The sequence below is a fragment of a genome, unplaced genomic scaffold (genome assembly GCF_019419815.1).
Source record: "Pyrus x bretschneideri cultivar Hongxiangsu unplaced genomic scaffold, Pyrus_bretschneideri_v1 Contig52, whole genome shotgun sequence".
Taxonomy (NCBI): domain Eukaryota; kingdom Viridiplantae; phylum Streptophyta; class Magnoliopsida; order Rosales; family Rosaceae; genus Pyrus; species Pyrus x bretschneideri.
Genome location: NW_025999790.1, coordinates 1,897,830 through 1,918,819, shown reverse-complemented (window position 1 = coordinate 1,918,819; position 20,990 = coordinate 1,897,830). Strand labels below are relative to the sequence as shown.

General features: G+C 38.7%; 3 protein-coding genes and 1 pseudogene across 5 annotated transcripts; 2 read left to right on the top strand and 2 right to left on the bottom strand.

Moving 5' to 3' along the window:
* The first annotated feature begins 302 nt into the window (after positions 1-302).
* LOC103945566 (calmodulin binding protein PICBP) lies at positions 303-3,903 on the top strand. The gene is made up of 2 exons (XM_009356154.3): positions 303-3,473; positions 3,589-3,903. The coding sequence occupies exon 1, from the start codon at positions 670-672 to the stop codon at positions 3,457-3,459; it is 2,790 nt and encodes a 929-aa protein (XP_009354429.2). The 5' UTR covers positions 303-669; the 3' UTR covers positions 3,460-3,473; positions 3,589-3,903.
* A 294-nt stretch (positions 3,904-4,197) lies between these two features.
* Positions 4,198-6,598, bottom strand: LOC103945565. 3 transcript variants are annotated; one of them, XM_048570194.1, is made up of 5 exons: positions 6,429-6,598; positions 5,339-5,432; positions 5,040-5,158; positions 4,806-4,927; positions 4,198-4,667 (listed from the first exon to the last, which is right to left on the bottom strand). In XM_048570194.1, exons 2-5 carry the CDS (start codon positions 5,430-5,432, stop codon positions 4,364-4,366), a joined length of 639 nt encoding a protein of 212 aa, XP_048426151.1. In that variant the 5' UTR covers positions 6,429-6,598; the 3' UTR covers positions 4,198-4,363. The 3 variants fall into 3 exon arrangements, with proteins under 3 accessions (XP_048426151.1, XP_009354428.2, XP_048426150.1); XM_009356153.3 differs by having other exon boundaries at positions 5,327-5,432; positions 6,429-6,584; XM_048570193.1 differs by lacking the exons at positions 5,339-5,432; positions 6,429-6,598 and adding an exon at positions 6,050-6,174.
* A 1,579-nt stretch (positions 6,599-8,177) lies between these two features.
* On the bottom strand, positions 8,178-14,744 carry LOC125470738 (annotated as a pseudogene).
* Positions 14,745-16,520: 1,776 nt separating this feature from the next.
* Positions 16,521-19,396, top strand: LOC103945562 (ribosomal RNA small subunit methyltransferase NEP1). The gene is made up of 7 exons (XM_009356149.3): positions 16,521-16,821; positions 16,954-17,043; positions 17,634-17,778; positions 17,895-18,005; positions 18,081-18,163; positions 18,266-18,320; positions 19,241-19,396. The coding sequence occupies exons 1-7, from the start codon at positions 16,594-16,596 to the stop codon at positions 19,318-19,320; spliced, it is 792 nt and encodes a 263-aa protein (XP_009354424.2). The 5' UTR covers positions 16,521-16,593; the 3' UTR covers positions 19,321-19,396.
* The last annotated feature ends 1,594 nt before the right edge of the window (positions 19,397-20,990 follow it).

Sequence of the window (20,990 nt, the reverse complement as noted above, 5' to 3'; positions counted from 1 at the left end):
GACCAACCGGCGATCAATGAATATATGGTCTTCAGTATTGAATATAATATCAAGAGTGGAGAATAAATAAAAATATTTTAGGTGCGTTAATCTCAACTATTGATATCAAACCTAATAGCCGGTGATCATGAATCTTGTTGTTCTTCCCATCCAAAGAAATTACAAGAACGGAGGGTATTTATGTCAGAAAAGCAAAATATGTGATCTAAATAAACAATTGAGTGCCATATGTAGACTTCTCATGTCATAAGCTTCATAATTCAATTCAAAAAAGGCCAATAACTTAGCACGCAAAAACAAAAGAAAACAATTCATAAAAAAAATAAAAAATAAAAAAGGCAGAAAAATAGGACCCAAAAGGTACCTGTGGGTGCATGTCAGCGTCAGACTCGTCTCAGCCTTATTCGAAATATTCATCATCTGCCAAACAAGCAGAAAACCAAAACTAAGAACTCCCAAGGAATCTCTGCTTCTTTGGCTTTCAAGAATCCCATTCCTCTCCTTTGCTTTCCTTTCCTTTCCTTTCCAATCCGATGCAATCTTTCCATCCAAAAACAAAGCATGGGACAAGAGGGAATTGCTTTCCTCTATGAGCTTTGAATTCCCCACCTCAAGGGGAAGACATAGTCCAACTTGGATGTTGTCTTTGCTTCTGGTTTTCCTTTCAATATGGTCCAAAGAAAGGTGCCAAACAAGCTTGGAATCCAAGCTGATCATGATAAATTCGAGAAGCGGTTTTCGAACCTGAAGACTTCTTCTCAGTTCCAAGATGGGAAACACAGAGGAGCTGATTTGAAGAAGAAGATGAAGAAATCTAGATCAATCAAGCTTTCAGATGTTGAGAGCTTGAGATCATCACCTTTGAGGAAGAACTCATCTCAGCCAGGAAAGCCGCCACCACCGGCTCTCAATGTTCCAAACACTGCGGCTTCCCCTCAGAAGCAGCCCCTGGCCAAAACAACTTATGGCTCGCCAAACTACATGAAGCCCACCAGCTGTTCTCATGCAAGGAAGGAGCAGTCACAGGTTAGTCTTCGAAGTTCTCCGCCAATATTTTCGGATAGTAAGAACCAGAACCGAAAAAATTTGGGCAGTTCAAAGCTTAGCTCTGCTTCTAGTAAACCTGAAAGAAGTTTAGCAAGGACATCTAGTTTGAAGCTTGTGAGGACTTTAATAAGGTCCCCTAGTTTTAAGTCAGCAAGAGCTCCGGCGAGAAAATCTTCCAGGGTTGCTCTTTGTGCAGATGTTAATGTTCAGAGAGAAACTTGTTCTTCAACACTGAAGGATACAAAGTTTCCGGATTATCTGATGATTAGTCCTGGGGGAACTGAAGCTGAGGGAACTTCAGTCATGAAGGTTTGCCCGTATACGTACTGTTCCCTTAATGGACATCGTCATTCACCTGTGCCGCCATTGAAGAGTTTCTTGTCTGCAAGAAGACGTTCATTGAAGACCCAGAAGATGATGAAATTGCAAGCTCTAAGTCCGCGTGGAGCAAAGCGATATAATGATGGAGTAAAAGAAATTGATTTCCAGCAGATGTTTGATGAGAATGACAAAACAGCTGAGAAAGAAGCTGATTTGGATTTCTTCGTTGAAATCTATGCTACAAACAACGAAGATGACACTGAGGCAATTGGAAGGAAAGCCGGAGCTGATTCTGTAGGAGAACAAGATGGTTACGAGGGTCCTGTGTTTCCAAATGCTGCAAGTGATGAAACAGAAACAGTAGATTCTGCCAACAACCTAGTTGTGGAGAACCTGTCGGATAGATCACTGCATTCTGAGAGTGAATCTGAGGCAGAAAACTTTGGCGAATTTCCTGAAGATCGAAAAGAAGATGCAAATGAAGACTACGGATCACTGTCCGATCAAGAGGAAAATTCCACTGGAAGCTGCTCGAACGAGAGCAACTCTGAAGACCTTTCAAGCACTGAAATGGATTATTCCAGTTCTGAAACTACTGACATGGAGTGGGAGGAAGGGCAATTTTCCACTGCAGTGCTTGATGGTTATGAATCTGGTCCAAATGCGGGGTGTTCAATAACAATTCAAGACGCTGATATGCATGAAGAATCTCTGATCAAGTCTGATGCAATGAATGGTGACTACGATAATTTGGTTCAGGATTTTTATGTAGTACTGCAGAAAGATGGTGATGTCAGTGAACAGGATGGCATAAAAAAGAATTTTGAGATTCTAGAATCTAGACACATGCACGAAAGAATGAGTTATGACCAACTTTCCTACAGCGATGATGCATTCGAAGAAGGCAGTGAACTATCAGAGACAGACTGTGTAGAGATATCTTCATCTTCAATGGAGGAGCCAAATGAGGAACTACCAACAACTGGCAAGGAACTTCAAGAGCAGAATGGAGTTGCTGAAGCAGAGGATCATGAAATCGATTCTCATCTTGGAGATGTTGAAAGCAACTGCAGCATTGTGGAGACAGGCAAAGCTTCAGATAACCAACCAGAGAATGCATTTCATGAGGATGAAACAAGTACAGTGACAGGAGACCAAATTTCTATTCCCTCTCAGGATATGAGCGAAACAGATGATGCTGAAGCAAATGAAGGATGCAACGGGAGCCCTGATAAAGGGAATTCAGAAACAGATCAAGGCGTTCCAAGTGGTGACCTTGGCTCAGAACCCAAACTCCCTACAGTGGTTTCTGAAAATCAAATGGAAGCAGTAGAGCAAATTGGTGATGTGAAGCCATCACCTGAGATTCAGGTTTCTGATTCGGTGCACGATGCATCTGAAGCTGATGAAGATGAGGTCAAGGTTGACGATTATGACAATTACAAGAAGACTGAACCTCTCCAGGTTAATGACATTGCTGAAGATGGTAACCTGTCCAACGGGAAGTACAAGAAGCCTATAACTTCAAGTTCCAATGAATCTGAGGATCAGAGCGATTTAAGGCTGAAAAAATCAGGTATCTCCAATAGCAACACAGGACAACCTCATAATGTGGAAGTGAAATACAATTCAGAGCCAGAAGCCACAAAAAATTTCAACACGGCCAATAATAGCATTAGCCCTGGGATGAAGAGAAAATTTTCCAAGGCAGCAAGCAACTTCGAACAAGAACTTCCGAACACCTACAACCACTGGAAAAGAATCAAATGCAAGAGACTTAGCATTGATGAGGAGGAGCAAAGGAAGTTCAATCCAAGAGAACCGAATTACCTACCTTTGGTTCCTGACCCTGAAGCAGAAAAGGTTGACCTCAGGCATCAGATTATTGATGAAAAGAAAAATGCAGATGAATGGATGCTTGACTTTGCACTCCAGCAGGCTGTCACAAAACTTGCTCCAGCAAGGAAGAAGAAGGTTGCACTGCTTGTTGCAGCTTTCGAAGCGGTCATGCCAGCGCCCAAAGTGGAAAAACATCTTAAGCATCCCTCAGCAGCCTTCAGTCACGCAAGACCTATGCAAGCTTGTAGCTGATGATAGTTACTAAGGTAAATATATAATTCCCATTTCAATCCTTCAGATAGTTAATTCCAATAGCTGTTCGTGAGCTCATATTGTTAGTACCATATAACAAATAGAACCCATTCACATCTTGTTGTGCAGGTGAAAAGACTGCAATATCGATAATAAGTTACTGAAGCAAAAACACAAGAACATAGGAGAACTACATTTCCAGCAGAACAAAACTCACCGTTTCTTGGCTACTGTCAGAATTTCTGAAGAGGAAGGAGGCAACTTCATGTAGTGACGATTCGAGAGTGGTTTCTCCTAAGCTCAGCGGATATATAGATAGTGTACTTTGATTAATAGTATATGTAATGACAGTTTAATGTTAAATGGTGTGAGTTGCTACCATCTTTCCTTTGCTGTTGTACTAGGCACTGGCCTCCAAAACAATATATATGGTTGTTTGCTTAATATGCATGTCAAGTGCCAACTGACTGCCATACTCACATCCAAAACGTCATTCTAGCAACACTAAAGGTACAACTAATTTAAAGCTGCTCGTGCATGCATACTGGGGCTTCTAGCTCAAGCGGTTAGGAGCATTTAGCTCCACACTCGAGTTCCTGTATTCAATTCCTTCTCTCCCAATATCACTTGTATCAGGGAAAACAAAAGTTGCTCATGCATGCTACAATAACTTACAGTTGTTCACATGATACTTATATCCACAACGTCTTACCATTGCATTGTAAAAAACGAAAACAATTATAATTAAGATTTCCTAGAATATCATATATAAACATAATGAACCCAATTGGAAAAACTTGTCAAAATGTATAATTCCTATAACATGGGACTCTAGCAAATAATTCTCAGAACTCAATTCACAAATGTCAAATAATTACTCACAAAATTACAACAACAATCTCGTCTATGGTAGATGTACGTTGACTGCAGGACACTTGACAAGAAGTGACTGGAGTTGTGCAAAGTGATTGCCTAGGCCACTAACATGTGATATTTTCTGTGGCGAACCAACTTCAAGAGAATTAGTAGTATCAGAGATTTCACTCTGTTCTCTATCTTTTTTCGCAATCATATCATCGTACAAATACCCGAGGGCATCTTTCGTTGAAATAGAATGCACAGATTCAAGCAATCTTTGAAATCCATTTATTTGTTCTTGTGTTTCAATCAACTTCTCCTTTAAACCATCTGGAAGGCAAGCCAGTGCACTACGGATGGAAGATACGCCAGAATGGATAGAGAAGAAAACAAAACTAAAGTAAGATATATAGAAATTCCAAACAGTACAAAGATTTATGCAAGCGAGACATTACTACAACAAAATAACATTTGCTTCTTTATATTACCTAGTAACACCTCTGACAAGACCCCAGTTGTACCCAACAAGGACCGATTTCTTAAAGCCAATATTAAATCCCTCTTGTGAAGAAGCTTCTTTTCCCGCTATTACACCATCACGGTAACCAGTCTACATATTATCAACAAATTAAGCACATATTAGAGAACTACCTGAATTATGCACAGTAAAACAACTAACTAAACCTACGTAATGACGAAGTATGTCTGAACTATCAAACAACCGTATGGTATTGGTTATGTCTCCTCTGCCATTCCCTGCCCAAAGCAGATTGTTCATGCAATTCATCGTCAGAAGCACACCAAGATGCATCTTCATCACACGGCTCAACCCTATCATGGCCTGCAAGAAAACATTAAAAAGATTACTTACTACAGAGAACAGCAAAACCACAGCAGTTATACACTAATGCATTTACTTATCTACGGCTGACTATAAGATGAAATTAATAAATATTATATGTGGATCACTGTTATACGAAAAAAATGGTGCTTTAAACAATTAAAATACCGTGTAGATCACTTTCTATACTGTTCACACTGGGTGTAGGATCCAATTGTATTTTTTCTAGGCTTAAACTTTCTGAGTAGAGCTCATGTGCAAAACTTCCCTCCATCTGTTACAGCATAAAGCAAACACCAAAATCAAAATTACTATAAAAGCAAAGACTGATGTGACATCGAGCTTCTAAACACTAACTTTAACAGGAAAATGTACAAGAAAATTAGAAGAGGAATGTGTTTAAATGATACAATCCTAGATCATAAAATCCAGAAGACGTAAAGACCATGACCACCGGAAAAAACCAATGCAAATTACATAGCCTCAAGCACAAAGCTAATAAGAGCATAGTATATTCACCAAAAGCTCAAGAACACTACAGGTTCAACCTGATACATATTATGTCCGGCCCTGAAACCTAGGACATGACTTGGTCGTGGATTATGTTACGGGAAAATGGCATCTATTAATACTTTTAGTAGTGTCCCGTCGTTTTAGTTTTCCTTTGATTCCAAAATTTACATAACCTAAAACAATGCAAGTAACCATGTTCATATCCTCGACTACAACCGAACCTCCCCTTCCCTCCAAATGCATTTCCCCATCACAGATACTATAATAATATCACATAGAACATACTGGTCCTCAATCCCCATGACTAAAGCCGTACGATTAATATCCATCACTCCAAAGGGACAAATGCCATACACACAACCACAAAGGAAAAAATACCACTCTGTTGGAGTGACACACGGTGCACTCTCGTTGCCATACTTGAATACAACTTCATCAAATTCCATTTGATCAATCCGCAATCGCATGCCAAGCAGAAAAAGAAACATAAAATCCAACATTCCATTCAAATGATTCCATTGAGATAAAACTTTCAATTTCCAAAAGGTTGTAGTAATTGAACTCAATGCATACAAAACACTTGAGAAATTCAACTCTAAACATCTCAATTAACGATCAAAATTAAGATTAATCGTAAAACAATTCAAACAGTTCTAAACAATCGTCAAGATTATACAAAATAAATCACACCACCATAAAGTTACACAGAGAGAGACAGGGAAAAAGAAGGAGATGGGAGAAAGAGAGTGAAACTGACCTGGAGAAAAATAAAAAAATGGAGAGGAGGAGAAGCTGCAGAGGTTTCAACACTTTGTTAACGCCGACTGGTTTTGGACCATGCCCCTTCGGCTTGTGGAAGAAGATGACTTGGATGCACCGTTTCAGCCTTTAAGAGTGTGCTAGAATAAGATAAAAAGAAAAATCCAGATGTCAAATAACCACTGGCTGGAACACCAACTTACGTGGAGTTCCCGGAACCCCGAAATATTTCTCCACTCTCTGAGGAGCTGGAGAAGATTTGTGTAATGGTGGTTGGGCCCTTTACGGGCTTATGACGTGCTATTTATTTTGGATCTGGCTTCTCTGCCCTTTTCTTTCCCATACACTCTCATCTCCTCATATGTGTACGGTCACGGTTAAATTACGTCAATATTTTATATTAATATTTTTTTTTGTCTTATTATCTCTATAAAAAAAATCAATATAAAATGTTAATGTGGCTTAACTGTGACTGCACACAATAGGAGGGGATGAGAGTATATGGGAAGTAGGAGGGCAGAGAAGCCGGGTCCGTAACACAATTCTGCAAAGTCAAATCTGAGATCGTCAAACCACGGGGGGATTTTTTTGTTGGTGGACCAACTTGGGTTGTACATATTTTTGTACCACAATTCTATACCATTTTAGGTGGCATCTGATGTGGATAGTCACATCATTTGAAAAATTTGCAAATCCCAAGGAAAGAAAGGAGAAGACTCCTCGTATACCACAATCATCATTTAATTAACTAGTTTTTCTCAATTATTAGTTTACTAAATAATGAACTAAATTTAAAAATCTGATCAATTCAAATGATGTGGCTGTCCACATCAAATGCCACCTAAGATGATATGAAAATATGGTACAAAAACATGATATGAATAACATTACTCATTTTTCCTTTTTCTTCTTTGCATTCTAGTGCGAGCACCAATTTTCCAACCGTTACATTTACAATTTAATCCTTTAACTTTATTGTTTATTGAAAAAAAGTCTTGTATTGGAAGCGACTGGAGATGCACCAAGAGGCCGGGCGAAAAATAAATGGACCCAGCTTCTCTGCCCTCCCACTTCCCATACACTCTCATCCCATCCTATTTGTGCGGTCATGGTTAAGCCACATCAACATTTTACATTGATTTTTTTTTTTTGTAGAGATAATAAGACAAAAATAAATGGTAATATAAAATGTTGACGTGACTTAACCGTAATCGCACAAATAGGAGGGGATGAGAGTGTGTGGGAAGTGGGAGGGCAGAGAAGCTAGGTCCTTGTGTTACTCTAACATTTTGACCATGCTTTCTCTTCTTTGCCTAAACTTGCAAAGCCCCTATCTACCATGCTTTCTCAATCAAACATTGGATGCCAGAACAAGAAAGTCGATCACTTGGAGCATTTTCCATACTTACCAACCACAAAAAGTCGATTGTTTTGAGGAATTATATTGCAAACCAATCGCAAAGCAGACCCATAATAGGTTGGTAAAACCAGGAGAGAATCTCTCTTTGCACCCAATGCATAATCGTCCACCGTAAATTGACATGAAGAAACATAGGCATGATAACAATAAAGTATGCATTACTATGTGGGCTTTGTTTTCTTTTTTGTTTCCAAGAATACCAAGTTTTATCTAGGAAAATCACCCAACTGCTGCATCTTCCAACATATCGATGTGGTACAATGAGGTTAGTTGGGATTCACCATGTTTTTCATCGGACTCAAGATCACAAGCCTATGTTTCAACAGATCATTTCATTTGTTCGAGGAGCAACTTCAAAACATAATGTATTTGTTTCCTTTGAGGATGCCGTTTATCTTTCACTAGGAAAACATGCACATGGCCCTGTATTTCAATCCACCTGTAACCTGGTTGCTTGATAACTCCTCATTGCCTCATCAGCTTCCTTACTCGTACAACATCAGCCCATCTCTTGAGCTCGGTATACATGTTTGAGAGAAAAACATATGGTCCAAAGTTCTTAAGTTCAATATTTAAGAGTTTCTCCGCCACATACTCCCCTAAGGTAATGTTACGATGAACTTTACAAGCAGCAAGCTAAGACCCCCATATAACATCATAAGGTTCAATTGGCATACCTTCTATCAAATTGTTGGCATCATTAAGGCAACCAACTTGACTGAGTAGATCAACCATACATGTATAATGGTCATTCAATGGTACCAAACCATATTCCTCACTCATAGAGTAAAAATACTTTTTTTCCTTCATCAACCAACCATGCATGGCTACGAGTGTATAGAACACCAATCATAGTGACATGGTTTGGTTGCTCATCTGATGCCAACATTTTTCTAAATATTTTAAGAGCTTCCGTCCCATAACCATTTTGTGCATACCACACGATCATGGCATTTCAAGAGACATAATCCATTTCTAACATGTTTATAAAAACTCGACAGCCATCTTCAACATATCCGCATTTCATATACATGTCTATTAGAGAGTTTTCGACAAAAATATTAGGCTCTTCACCGACCTTGAATGGACATCCGTGCTTCAATACGTGTACATGAACCTGCCTGTCAAGCTACAGATCAACAAGATCTGCACAATCATTGAGTAGATTCCCAAATGTATAGTGGGTCGGCAGAACATACTCCATTTTCAGGAGGAGAAAGAGTCCAAGGGCTTTTTTATATTCCCTATTCTATGTGTAACTTGCAATAAGTGTGTTCCAAGAGACTATATTTCTTTCCATCATCCTTGAAAACATCAATCTTGCAGCTTTTTATGCTTACTGATTTTGCATATCCACTTACCATGGAAGTTTCTGAGTCAACATTTTTAACAGGCACCCCATCAAAAATCCATCTGGCTTCTTTTACACTTTTGCATTTTGCATACATATCAACTAATGCATTGCCTAAAACAAGATCATTCCTGTATTTATCACATTTTACAACACAAGCATGTATTTGCTAACCTTCTTTTATTGCAGACAAACTTGTGCATACACTCACCACAATGGCTAATGTTAGTTCATCCGGTTTGAACCCACACTTTATCATTTGCACAAAAACTTCTAGGGCTTCACTTGCTGGGCCATTATGCTGATAACAAGTAATTAAACTGTTCCCATAAACAGTATTCCAGTCATTCATCCCATCAAAAACTCTTTTTGCACAAGAAGCACTTTAACACTTATAGTACATATTGATAAGTGCAGACCCCATGTATACATCTGATGAGTACGAGGATTTCGCAATTAAAGCGTGAATTTGGACACCCATTTTCAAGCACTACCAAACGAGTATTCATTTGGCACAAAATCCTCCCCATGCAGTCTAATAAAATATTCCAAAGCCTCTTCAAAACGGTCATGCTGGGCAAACCCTGATACCATCGAAGTATATGAGCACTAGTCAGGCTCAGTCCTTAACCTAAAAATCTGCATAGCCACATCAACTAGACCTAACTTCGTTAATACGCTTATAATGGAGTTCCAGGTGAAAATGTGTTCCTTTCAAGCATTGTATCAAACAGTTTGCGTGCATCATCCAAGCAACCATATTTTCTATAAGCATCAATGAGCCTATTCTGTAAATGTGAGTCATTAAAAATAAGTATGTAAATATATTGTAATTATTAGGAGTCCTTTATTAGGAAGGATTAATTGTTGTGTCCCTTATTGATTATTGTTTCCATATAGAAAAAGATTGTATTTGTATATATTTCCGAGGAAGTAGTACAATGAAAATTATCCTGTAAAATTCTATTTGACATCAGAGCCAAGGTTGTCGTAACCCTAGTTTTTCCGATGTGCTCAGTCGACTGGTTTTTTGCAATTCTTCTCGTAGAACTCAGTTTGGTTGTGTGTGTGTGTGTAATATTGCCGCGTGTGTAGTAGCGTGGTGCGTCATCGATTCAACATGCAAGTACAGTGTCGGCTTTGCAGATTTATGTAAAGCAAAATAGCATCCGCGGAAGGTAGTGGCGTGTTGAAATTGAAGGGTAGTGTTCGTAACCCAACCAATAATCCAGTATTAAATCCTGTCTTTATTCAGAGTGATGCATCTACCGTACCAAACACCGTGAAACTAAATGGATCGAATTATCTTCTTTGGTCCAAGGTTTTAGAGATGCACATCGCTAGACGAGGTAGGAAGGGCTTTATGACTGGAGTAACAAGGAGCGTGCTGAAGATAGTGTTGAGTATGAGATGTGGGAGACATGGAATGCAATAGTAAAATGGTGGTTGATCAATTCCATGGAACTTGCTATCATGGGATTTTTTATGCACCAGCGTACTGCTAAAGAAGTTTGGGAAGAGGTGGCTCGGACCTATTAGTTCAGATATTTCTCAAATTTATGAATTGAAGGTTAAAGCTTTTAGACTCCATCAAGAGGGCCTGCCAGTTGGTGTGTATTACGCTGACCTCAAGTCCGTTTGGTAGAAGTTAGATCAAAGGAGACCAATCAAGATGGAGTGTGATGTGGATCTCAAGACCCTTTGAGAAGAAATTCAAATTGACCGTATGCTTTTTTGGTGGGTTTGAATGATATCTTTGATAAAGTACGTAGTGATATTCAACGTACTCAACCCTTACCATATGTTGAGGAAATGTTTTTTGTTGTTCGGCGTGAAGCACAACGACATGCCACTATGATGGGTGGGAGTAACAACCAAAGAGGGCTGCCGTCCATGGCCATGGTTTCTCGGCCAGCTGGTGCCCCTCGTCCTAATAATCATTCTAATCAATCTTTAAATTCTCGTCCCTTCACCCGAGAAAATAAAGATGATTTGAAGTGTACTTTCTGTGGACAAACCCATCATACTGAGGATACGTGTTTTGCCAAGCATGGGTTTGCCTGATTGGTTTCCAGAATTGAAAATAAATTACGTGCAAATGAGCGTGGAAGTGCGGGAAATAATGGAGGTTGAGACTACTTCCAATGACCCAAGTCAAACCTTGTTGACTCGTCCTACCCATGGTGACTCGTCCAATACTGCAGCGCATGTTCTTCTGGCCTCCGATACTAAGCATTATATAGGTTGGATTCTGGACTTTGGTGCAATGGATCATATAACATACCATAAGAATATGTTTCAATATATGACAACATCTCACAAGGAATATATTGCCATCGCCAATGGTACTTGTTCCCCTATTGTTGGTGCTAGCACCGTGTATCTCATGGCTTATCTCCCTTTACATCGATGTTTACTTGTTCCATTTTTATCACATCATTTACTTTCTATACCACAGGTTACTGAACAATTAGATTGTGTTGTTCTAGGAGTGGGCATAAAAACCGCCGAACCGCAAAACCGCATCGAACCGTAAGAAAAAAAACCGAAAAAAACCGTGTTGACCGGAAAAGTCAACTTTGAGTGAAAAACCGAACCGAGTCGTTCAAACCGGTTCCGGTTCCGGTTTCGAATGACCAAGAACCGACCGAACCGAACCGAACCGTTTTATTAATAATAAATAAATAAATTATATACACACACACATGTCATGGTATAATAGGTTGAAAAATAGGTTGAAAAATTGTGTACAGGAGCTGCTGCTTCCTGCTTGCTCTCTGAAGTCTGAAAACCTGCAATTTGCTTCATCATTTTTTTGTTTGTTGACTGATTGACCAATGCATATGTATTTTAGTTGTCTCTTTTTGTTGACTTGGTGCCACTACCAAAGACATTTGCATTAAAAAAGATGTGTTGTATGCAACTTTATGTAATCAGTTTTAGAAGATGTATTTGAATGCATAATGATTTGGTGTTCAAATAATTTATTATTAGGAACCGTAAACCGGAAAGAACCGAATCGGAACCGGTATAGACCGAACCGTAATGTTCTAGTAATAAATTTAAGTGGAACCGCACCGAATCGAACCGTTAATATATTTCGGTTCCGGTTCCAGTTTAGGGGTGGAACCGCACCGAACCGCACCGTGCCCACCCCTATGTTGTTCTAATATATCCGTCCTTTTGTCTACTTCAGGATATTCAAACCAATGAGATAATTGGGCGTAGCACTAAGAGAGATGGGTTGTACTATGTGGATGATGTTGTTCCTGACAGAGCTCATGCAGTACGAGTGTTCCGTGATAGTAATCTACAAGAAGTATGGTTATTGCATCGTCAATTAGGGCATCATTTTTAGATATTTAAGGCATATGTTGCCTAGTTTATTTAGTAGAATAAATGAATCAGACTTACATTGTGAATGAAGTATGTATTCTTGCTAAAAGCCATCGTGCTTCGTTTCCTCCTAGTATGAATAAAAGGCAATTTCCATTTGATCTTGTGCATTTCGATGTTTGGGGGCCTTCTCCAATTACTACTTCATCAAGAATTCGGTGGTTTGTTACATTTGTTGATGCTTACACTCGTATGACATGACTTTATGTGTTGAAAAATAAAAGAGATGTTAGTGCCATATTTTGGTCATTTGCTCAAATGATTCAGACACAATATTCTTCCGTTATCAAAGTCTCCGTTCTGATAATGGAAGAGAATACATCAATTTTGAGTTGTCGAAGTTTCTACGTGATCAAGGGATTCTTCATGAAACCACGTGTCCACATATTCCACAACAAAATGGGGTTGTAGAACGCTCATTGGGGCCTCGGTTCCTCAGTGTTTTTGGCTTGAAGTTGTTACCTATGCCGTGTATGTCATTAATCGTATGCCTTCTCGGGTGGTTGGTTTTCAAACACCTCTTCAAATCCTCACACAACATGCTCCAGTGGTGTCAAGTAATACTCTCCCCCCTCAAGTCTTTGGTTGTGTGGCTTATGTTCATATTCAGAAAATACATCGTAGTAAATTGGATCCGTGTGCATTACGGTGTGTCTTTCTAGGCTTCTCTTCTCACCGAAAAAGGTATAAGTGTTACCATCCTGAGAGTCGTCTTGTCGTGTCAGCTCGGGGTTGGTTCAAGGTGAAAATATATTTCATGACAAAATTACCAAAAATACCCTTATTGCTCCGAGTCCCGTAAAATCTTCGTTTTAGCTCCAAATTCACTTTCGCTTACGTCCCGCATTCGTAACGACGAGTACTGCGAGGCTACATCAAGGGAATGAATTTTACATGACACGACAAGACGATCAACAAAATCAACTTATTTGCCTCGAAGGGCATTTTCATAATTTTACATTTTAAAATTATAAAAACCATAATATTTTGGGGATGGGTCGTTATACCCAAGTTTAGTCCATGGCAAGCCGAGCCTAAGCTCGTAAGGAGCAAGCCGCAGCCTATAGCGCAGACAAAGCCATCGCGGAAGTTTAGCCCCTACATTTCACCTTGTTCAAAGGAGATGAAGATCCGGACATGCACTTGATGCACTACTGAAGTGCCATGACCTTCTACGATAACAATGACGCTCTTATGTGCAAGATCTTTGCCACGACACTCCAAGGCGAGGCGCAAGATTGGTTCCACTTCCTGTAACCACGTTCAATCCAAAACTTCTGTGAACTTTCCTTAGTTTTCACTAAGGAATATTCATCCTACCGCTTGCTCAAGAAGAAGTCTGATTACCTCTTCAACATGAATAATGATCCGAAGGAGTCACTCCGCATATACATCAAGAGGTTCAAGGTGAAGAAGACAAAGATCGTCGAATGCGATGACAACATTGCAAGCTCAACCTTCTGGAAGAGACTCCTAGCAGATCACCCACTTTTCGAAGAGCTGATCATGGGTCAAGAACTTGACCCTAGCAGATTCTTACGTTTTGGCATAAATGCATTCCTTTTAGGATGAGGCCACCTGAGTATCCGTGCAAAGACATGAAGCCAGCTCAAAAGAAGGCGGGTGATAAACTGCTTAATGACAAGAACAAGCCAGGAAGCAGACACAATGACCGATCCCTAGTAAAAGAAGGCTATGCACCTAAGGTGTACACCAAGTTCTCAGTCCCGATTAACCAGATCCTTCACATCCTCAAGGACAAGCCATAGTTCAAGATGCTATAGCCCATGAAGGGAGATACCTCCAAGATGGGCCAGAGAAAATATTGCACATTTCACAGAGGTCCGGGGGCACACAACCAATAATTGCATCACATGGATGAGGTACCTTGAGAAGTGTGTAAAAGAAGGCAAATGCAACCAATATGTCGACAGACCAGCTACCCGACCGATGCCAAACTCCCAACCAAGGCGATCCGAATCAACGACATCTTTATCAAATTCGAGCATCTGGGGGCCACCAACAATTGCAAGAATAGGAAGATCCATCATGCAAGATCGGTCCTTCAGGTTCAAGCCATAGATGCCATACCTGGACCAATTGTCGGCTTCACTGAGTAGGACACTGAAGGAGTAGACTTTCCCCATGACGATGCCTTAGTGATTTTTATTCAATTGGCCCACACCATCGTTGACAGGATGATGGTGGACAACAGTAGCTCAGTCAATATCCTACAACTGTCAATCATCCAAAAAATGGACCTGGAAAGTATGATTAGATGTAAAGCAGAGATCTTGACTAGATTCAATGAACTTACCTCAATTGCCATTGGCATAATCACCCTCGACGTAACCAACCCTCCAATTATCTCATCGCAGACCTTCATGATCGTCAGCGACCCATCTCCCCATAACGGGATATTGGGCCGACCTTGGCTAGTGAAGATTGGAGCTATTGGAGAAGATAAGTCAAGTACTAGTTGGAAACCTTCATTCATTTTTTGAGCATTTAGAGTCGCATTTTAATTAGCCTGCTTATCTACATCGTCAATTATTCCAAGTACTAATTTACAACCAAACGAGTAATTCGTTGAGGTAAACATGCCCAATTGGGCATAAGCACAAACGAGTAATTCTTTGCAAGTCACATTTCTGGCCAACATCGTTGGCATAAGTTATCGTGTTGCGATGCATTTGATCTTTCATGTTCGTTTGCCCTCACCTCAGTGTTCGCATTCATCCTCACCTTTGGGACTGTGTCTTCTCCAATAAGACACCATCATCTCCAGTAACACACCATTGTTCTCATTAACCCTCACCTTTGGGCCTGTTGCGTCGTTCCTAATAACACACCATCATCTGTTGCGACTAACTACCTACTATGAACTCATGTTTCTTCGTCGTCAATGGTGCTTATCTTATTGATGTTTTTATTTGAACCCATGATCTCGTACTCACATATTACTAGTTGTCATTTGAACCAAACGAGAATCAATCAAATTGTATAACTATAGATAACTAAGTCAATACCACATTCATAAGTTTTGATTTTATGTAAGTAGTGGATCGCCCGGTTGGGGTTGTTTTTTTAACCCACTTCGTCTTAGGTTTGAACTCTCCTCCTATCCTTCTAGTCTAGAGTAAGGATATCGCTTGTATTTGAAAAAATAATCATAGAACTAGATCGGGCCAGCCCTATTAAGAGCAACTCTAGTGTTGCAAAGGACCCCTAGCTAGGGCAACTCACTATTGAATAGCCTTCAGTGAACAGTAATTGCCTTTTGCATCTCCATCCCTAAACTGAATAGCTATGGCAATAGGCAATAAAATATTAGTATTTTTTATTTTATAAAATAATAAAAAATAATTTTATTTGTAATTTTGGATATGATTCTTAATTGGTCTCGTTGTACCACGTGTCATTAAATAAGAAATTACAACCCAAAGTATTTGAGAAAATATAAAATTATGGTGTAAGTTAGAAGATAATGATAACATATTTATAGAAAAATTATATCAAATTTTTTTTTGGATTTTTTTAATTAATTTTTTACATTTTAATTAATTTTTTACATTTTTATTAATATTTTTTATTTTTATTAATTTTAGACGTCACATGTCAGCTATTCATCGCTCGGGCCTCAGGCTCTCGGGCGATGGATTCCCGCCTGGCCTGTCCATCGGGACTCCCCCGAGCCCCATTGCCCGCATAGGCTGGAGCTAATTGCTGGGGCAATTGGGTGATTGGAATCGCCGGTCCATCGAGCTAAAGAGCACGCTGCACTTGCTCTAAAGGCCGGGTCATTGGGCAACAAACCAAACTCAGACCGACCCATCGGGCCTAGGCTATACTTACAAGCCCAGTATTGATAGGGTTGAAATAATAAAGGCTAAAATAATGAGTTTGGAATAGTGCATGGCTATTCGGGATAGAAAACTCTCTCCTTCTCTCTCTTACCACGAACCCTAGTTACTGGAGGAACACTACTTGTACAACATGGCGAGGCGGAAGAGGAGGCAGTCGGAGTCGGAGTCGGGGGCGCAGGATTTGTCTAATAAGACTGTGAAGCGGAAGTTGGAAGAAAAATCGACAACAACTGAAAAGTTAGCAGATAATGACGTTACGCATGATGCCATTATACCGTCGCCGCCGCCGAATGTTGAGGTCCGTCGGGCAACCTTTGTTGTAGAAAATGCGTCTCTGAGAAAGGGCATCGTTCGAAAGGTGCGGGAAACTCTTCATGCAAAAATTAATTTGATATTCGAGTAAATTTTTTTTTGAGGCTTTTTAAATTATTTTATTTATTTATTTGTCTAGAATTTTATTTCCTCAATTTTTAACTTTTTTTCTTCTCAGAGGTGGAAGATTCTGGATTCAGAGGAAGATGCTGATGCCCTGAAACAAAAGAAAGATGAGAATAATTATCAGCCTGGAGTTGTCTACCAGGTTTGCTCTTGAGCTACAACTTACAAGTTACATTGATTACATTCTTCTTATATGAGTTTGGTTAGGTTTCTATATAGTGGAGTTATAATCTTAGGTTAATGAAAATACTTATAAGTGAACAAACTAATGGTATTTGATAAGGTGTTGATATCATTGATGATAATGTATCACAGTATCAGCGACAAAACTTACTGAGTTATTGATACAAATTCCGACGACAATTTGCACCGAGAATTTCTGGATGCATAAAAGAAGGGTCCTAGCTTTGCAAATTTGGGGTCTAAATAAATCCATCCGTTTGCATATGAGATAGAAAAGTTATTTCCAAACCCTCATTTTTCTCAAGTAGCTTTTGGATTTTATTAACAAGTCAGTAAAGTCGAATTAAACAATTTACACTGTATCATCCCATTGTTACATTACAGACCCATAAGTTCATTCATAGGAACTGAGGTTAGCATAAGGGTTACTGTAGAATGCCACTAAGATTTTAGCATTGGATCATGTCTCACTAATATGTAGTCTATGTTGTGTTTCTTTTGCTGTTTTTAATTTATAAATTTATGATTTTAAGTGTTTTACCCATCCAGGCTCTTCGTGCGATTTTTGATAGCAAACTTAATAAAGCTGGTATGGTAGGAGCTGTGTATGTGAAAACAGATAATGGAGTGTTATTTGAGATTAAACCCCATGTTCGTATACCAAGAACGTGTAGGCGCTTTTGTGGAGTCATGCGTAAGTTAGCTTCTATTACTAGTTGTCTTATATTCACTCTGCTCATTCAGCCTCTTCAAAATATATCCATGGAACTTACAGATTGCTTTGTGTTTTGACTTTTGCAATTTTTAAAGTGGAGTTGCTAGATAAAAAATGCATACGGACCAAAGATACAAATGAAATTCTTATGCGTGTCATTGCGGAACCTGTAACCCGACATTTACCGGTCAACTCTCGTGTAGTAGGTGAGCATTGCCTACCTCTATTTAGTATTCTGATCTTACTGACGTTGATTAATGCCTGCTGTACTGGGTTTACAGGACTCTCTTATAGTTCAGAAAAAGTGGTTGATATTGACGACTATGTTAATTCTGCCGGTGATGAATTGAATCTTGTTTTTGTGGTATGTTTGAGATTCTAAATTTCAGTTCATAGGCCTCTACTTCGTGCTCTTTTTTGTATGTGAAATTTGAAATCTGCATAACGGCTTTTTATACATGTTCAGGTGGGTGAACTGGCCCATGGGAAGATCAATGAGCATACAGATGATTTTATATCAGGTAATTTATACTTGAGCTATGTGATAATGTGGCTTTTATAAATGTCGATGAGAAACGTGAATAGATATTAAGAAACTAAGATGGGGTATCTGAACTTTTGAGCTTGAAAAGGTGATTTTTGGTGGTCGAGTTTGAATTCTTGAGTAAAAAGAACAGCGATCAAAGTATTTTGTGCAATATAGGAAACTTGAATCTTATCAAAACTGGGGAGCGGATGGTTGACAGAAGTAGATATTGGATAGGCTTAATTGTTTAGGGTTTAGGATTTTCTGCGATGATGATTTTTTGTATCTCTGTACTTGAAATTCATTGATGAGAACTGAAATGGTAAATAACTCCAATGGCTTAACTTGATCCTTCCTATATTTAACAACTTACCAAAAATTGATCTCTTTACGATAAGCGGATGCAGGCTTTGAATTTCGGTTATTATTGGTTTGAAGTGCTCATTTTCTACTTGTCTCAGTCATTTTCATTATTATTATCATTATGATTGAGACCGTTTGTACTTGAAGGTTTGTTATTGCTTTTGTTTATTTATCCTGCGCCCCTTAGATATATGAGGAGCCTCCCCCGGTTCTCACACTTTTTAAGGTTAGCTTATTGCGTCAGTATGTATGTTGTGTATGACGAACAAGGGCAGCTCGTTCACTGGGTTGTTTGTATATGTTTGTCAAAAAGGCATTTATTCCTTAACATCCTTGTTGAATTGGCATAGGCAAAACAACTTGCTTTTGCGTCTGTGTGTTTGTACAAATTTTTAGTGTTGTCTGTTCTTGGTCGGCTGGTTTTCTTTTTTTTTTTTTTTTTTTTTTTTTTTTTTTGTTTCTTTCTTGCAGTTTCGTTTTCACTTGACTTCTCTATGTCATGCATGCTGGACGCTATTAATATCTTAATGTTGCATTTGTTTGGCTCTGCAGTTTCAAATTATCCATTGAGTGCAAAAGGCTGCATAGGGTTGATTTGCGAGTCGTTGGAGCATAAATGGAAGGTCTTCTGAATCATTTATATCTAAGTTATTAAGTACGAAGTTTTGTACAAGCGTCGAAGATATCTATAACATGAGTATTCCTATAGTTTGTCGTGATTTAAAAAAAACTGAATTACTTGTGGAACATTTGTTTTCATCTTTTAATTGCATATCGCTTGAGTAGACGATAACTGGATGATTATTAAGTTATTACTTCAAAAAAAAAAAAAAAAAGATTATTCGACTTGATGAAGTCAAAAAAATAATTCGACCCTGAAAAGTAGAACCGAGCACAATACTAGCCAACTAACTACTGTAATTTGTCTATAAAAGATGATAGTTTAAGTTCCTCCTCGGTCATCGGCAACAAGGATGCCTTCCAACATGAAGGGCTTACCCTTAAACTTGTCCATTGAAGAAACGAGTGACTTGGCGAAGAGGTAGTCTAAATTTTCTTAGGATATAATAATTGTCAAAGACAATAATGTAAGGACAAAGATTGTAATTTTGTAAAGTATGTAGGGGGTATAATTAACATTTGAAAATTTCATTAAATGAGCATTGATTACTATGCTTTAAAAAACTGCTTTGGTTTGCAATAGTTGGAATGGTTCTAATTGGTGTTGGCCTAATAATTCTTCTCATGAGTTGTTGGAAATTCAAATGTCTATGTCAAATATTGTGCCAAATCCTAGCTTGGGTGATATGATTCGATGGACTCCTTCATCGTCTGGCATCTACTCTGCTGCTTCTGCTTGGTATAAGTTTTGGCAATCCAAGCCTACGGTAGGTTGGTCTAAGCTTGTTTGGTATAATCAAAATATTCCCAAGATGAGCTTCATTCTTTGGTTGGCTATTAAATACAAGCTTTCTAGTTTCTACTATGGATAGAATCTTGACTTTTGCTCTGTCAGTTCGTGTCACTTGTGTACTTTGCTCTATTGCTACGGAGTCCCATTGCCACCTCTTCTTTGAGTGTTTTTTTACAGATGGTATTTGGTCTTTGATGCTATTCAAGTGCAGTGCACCTTGGCTAAGGCTCCCTTGGCCTATTTTTGTCATGTGGGCTACTAGCCATTGCAAGAGAAAATTTCTATCATCGATAGTTTTGAAGTTAAGTCTTGTTGCTACTGTGTATTATGTTTAGAGGAAGCGGAACAATCGTAGATTCAAGAACTTATATCAACCCATTGTGGTGGTTCTCAACTCAATTTAAGTCCAACATTAGACTTCGATTAAGTTTTTTGAAAATTGCCCATTCCGCTGCTAGGCTCTACTTTACGAGAATGAAATATAACTATGAATAGTTAGTGCCTATTTTTGCTGCTTTGATACAGTGTTGTTAACTTTACTGTTTGTTTTTCTTTTATCTACAGCTCTTTGTTGAGTGTTTGTATTTTCAGCTACTCTTTGTTGAGTGTTTGTATTTTCAGCTACTCGTTGATGCTTATATTCTCTTTTTCTCATTAATATATTTTATCTATAAAAAAAAAAAGCATTTTTTTTAGAAGCACGGTAGATCTGCTTTTGCTTTTCTATGTTTTTCTACTTTCATTGACAACAATTTTTTTTTTTTTAAAAGCACTTTTTTTTTTGTTTTATCAAACATATTTAATGTTTTAGATTTTTTAGTCTGTTTTTTTTTTCTTTTTCTTTTTTTTTTCTTTTTTTTTCTTCTTTTTGTAAAGCACCACAATGCC

What these genes read in the sequence shown, in the direction of transcription:
- LOC103945566 (XM_009356154.3), top strand. Translation starts at nt 670, where the DNA reads ATGGTCCAAAGAAAGGTGCCAAACAAGCTTGGAATCCAAGCTGATCAT.
- LOC103945565 (XM_009356153.3), bottom strand. Translation starts at nt 5,432, where the DNA reads ATGGAGGGAAGTTTTGCACATGAGCTCTACTCAGAAAGTTTAAGCCTA. An exon ending in TATAGAAAGTGATCTACACG is followed by an intron (nt 5,159 to 5,326) that starts GTATTTTAATTG and finishes GTTTTCTTGCAG; the next exon opens with GCCATGATAGGGTTGAGCCG. An exon ending in CTTGTCAGAGGTGTTACTAG is followed by an intron (nt 4,668 to 4,805) that starts GTAATATAAAGA and finishes TTCCATCCGTAG; the next exon opens with TGCACTGGCTTGCCTTCCAG.
- LOC103945562 (XM_009356149.3), top strand. Translation starts at nt 16,594, where the DNA reads ATGGCGAGGCGGAAGAGGAGGCAGTCGGAGTCGGAGTCGGGGGCGCAG. An exon ending in AGCCTGGAGTTGTCTACCAG is followed by an intron (nt 17,044 to 17,633) that starts GTTTGCTCTTGA and finishes TTACCCATCCAG; the next exon opens with GCTCTTCGTGCGATTTTTGA. An exon ending in GGTCAACTCTCGTGTAGTAG is followed by an intron (nt 18,006 to 18,080) that starts GTGAGCATTGCC and finishes CTGGGTTTACAG; the next exon opens with GACTCTCTTATAGTTCAGAA.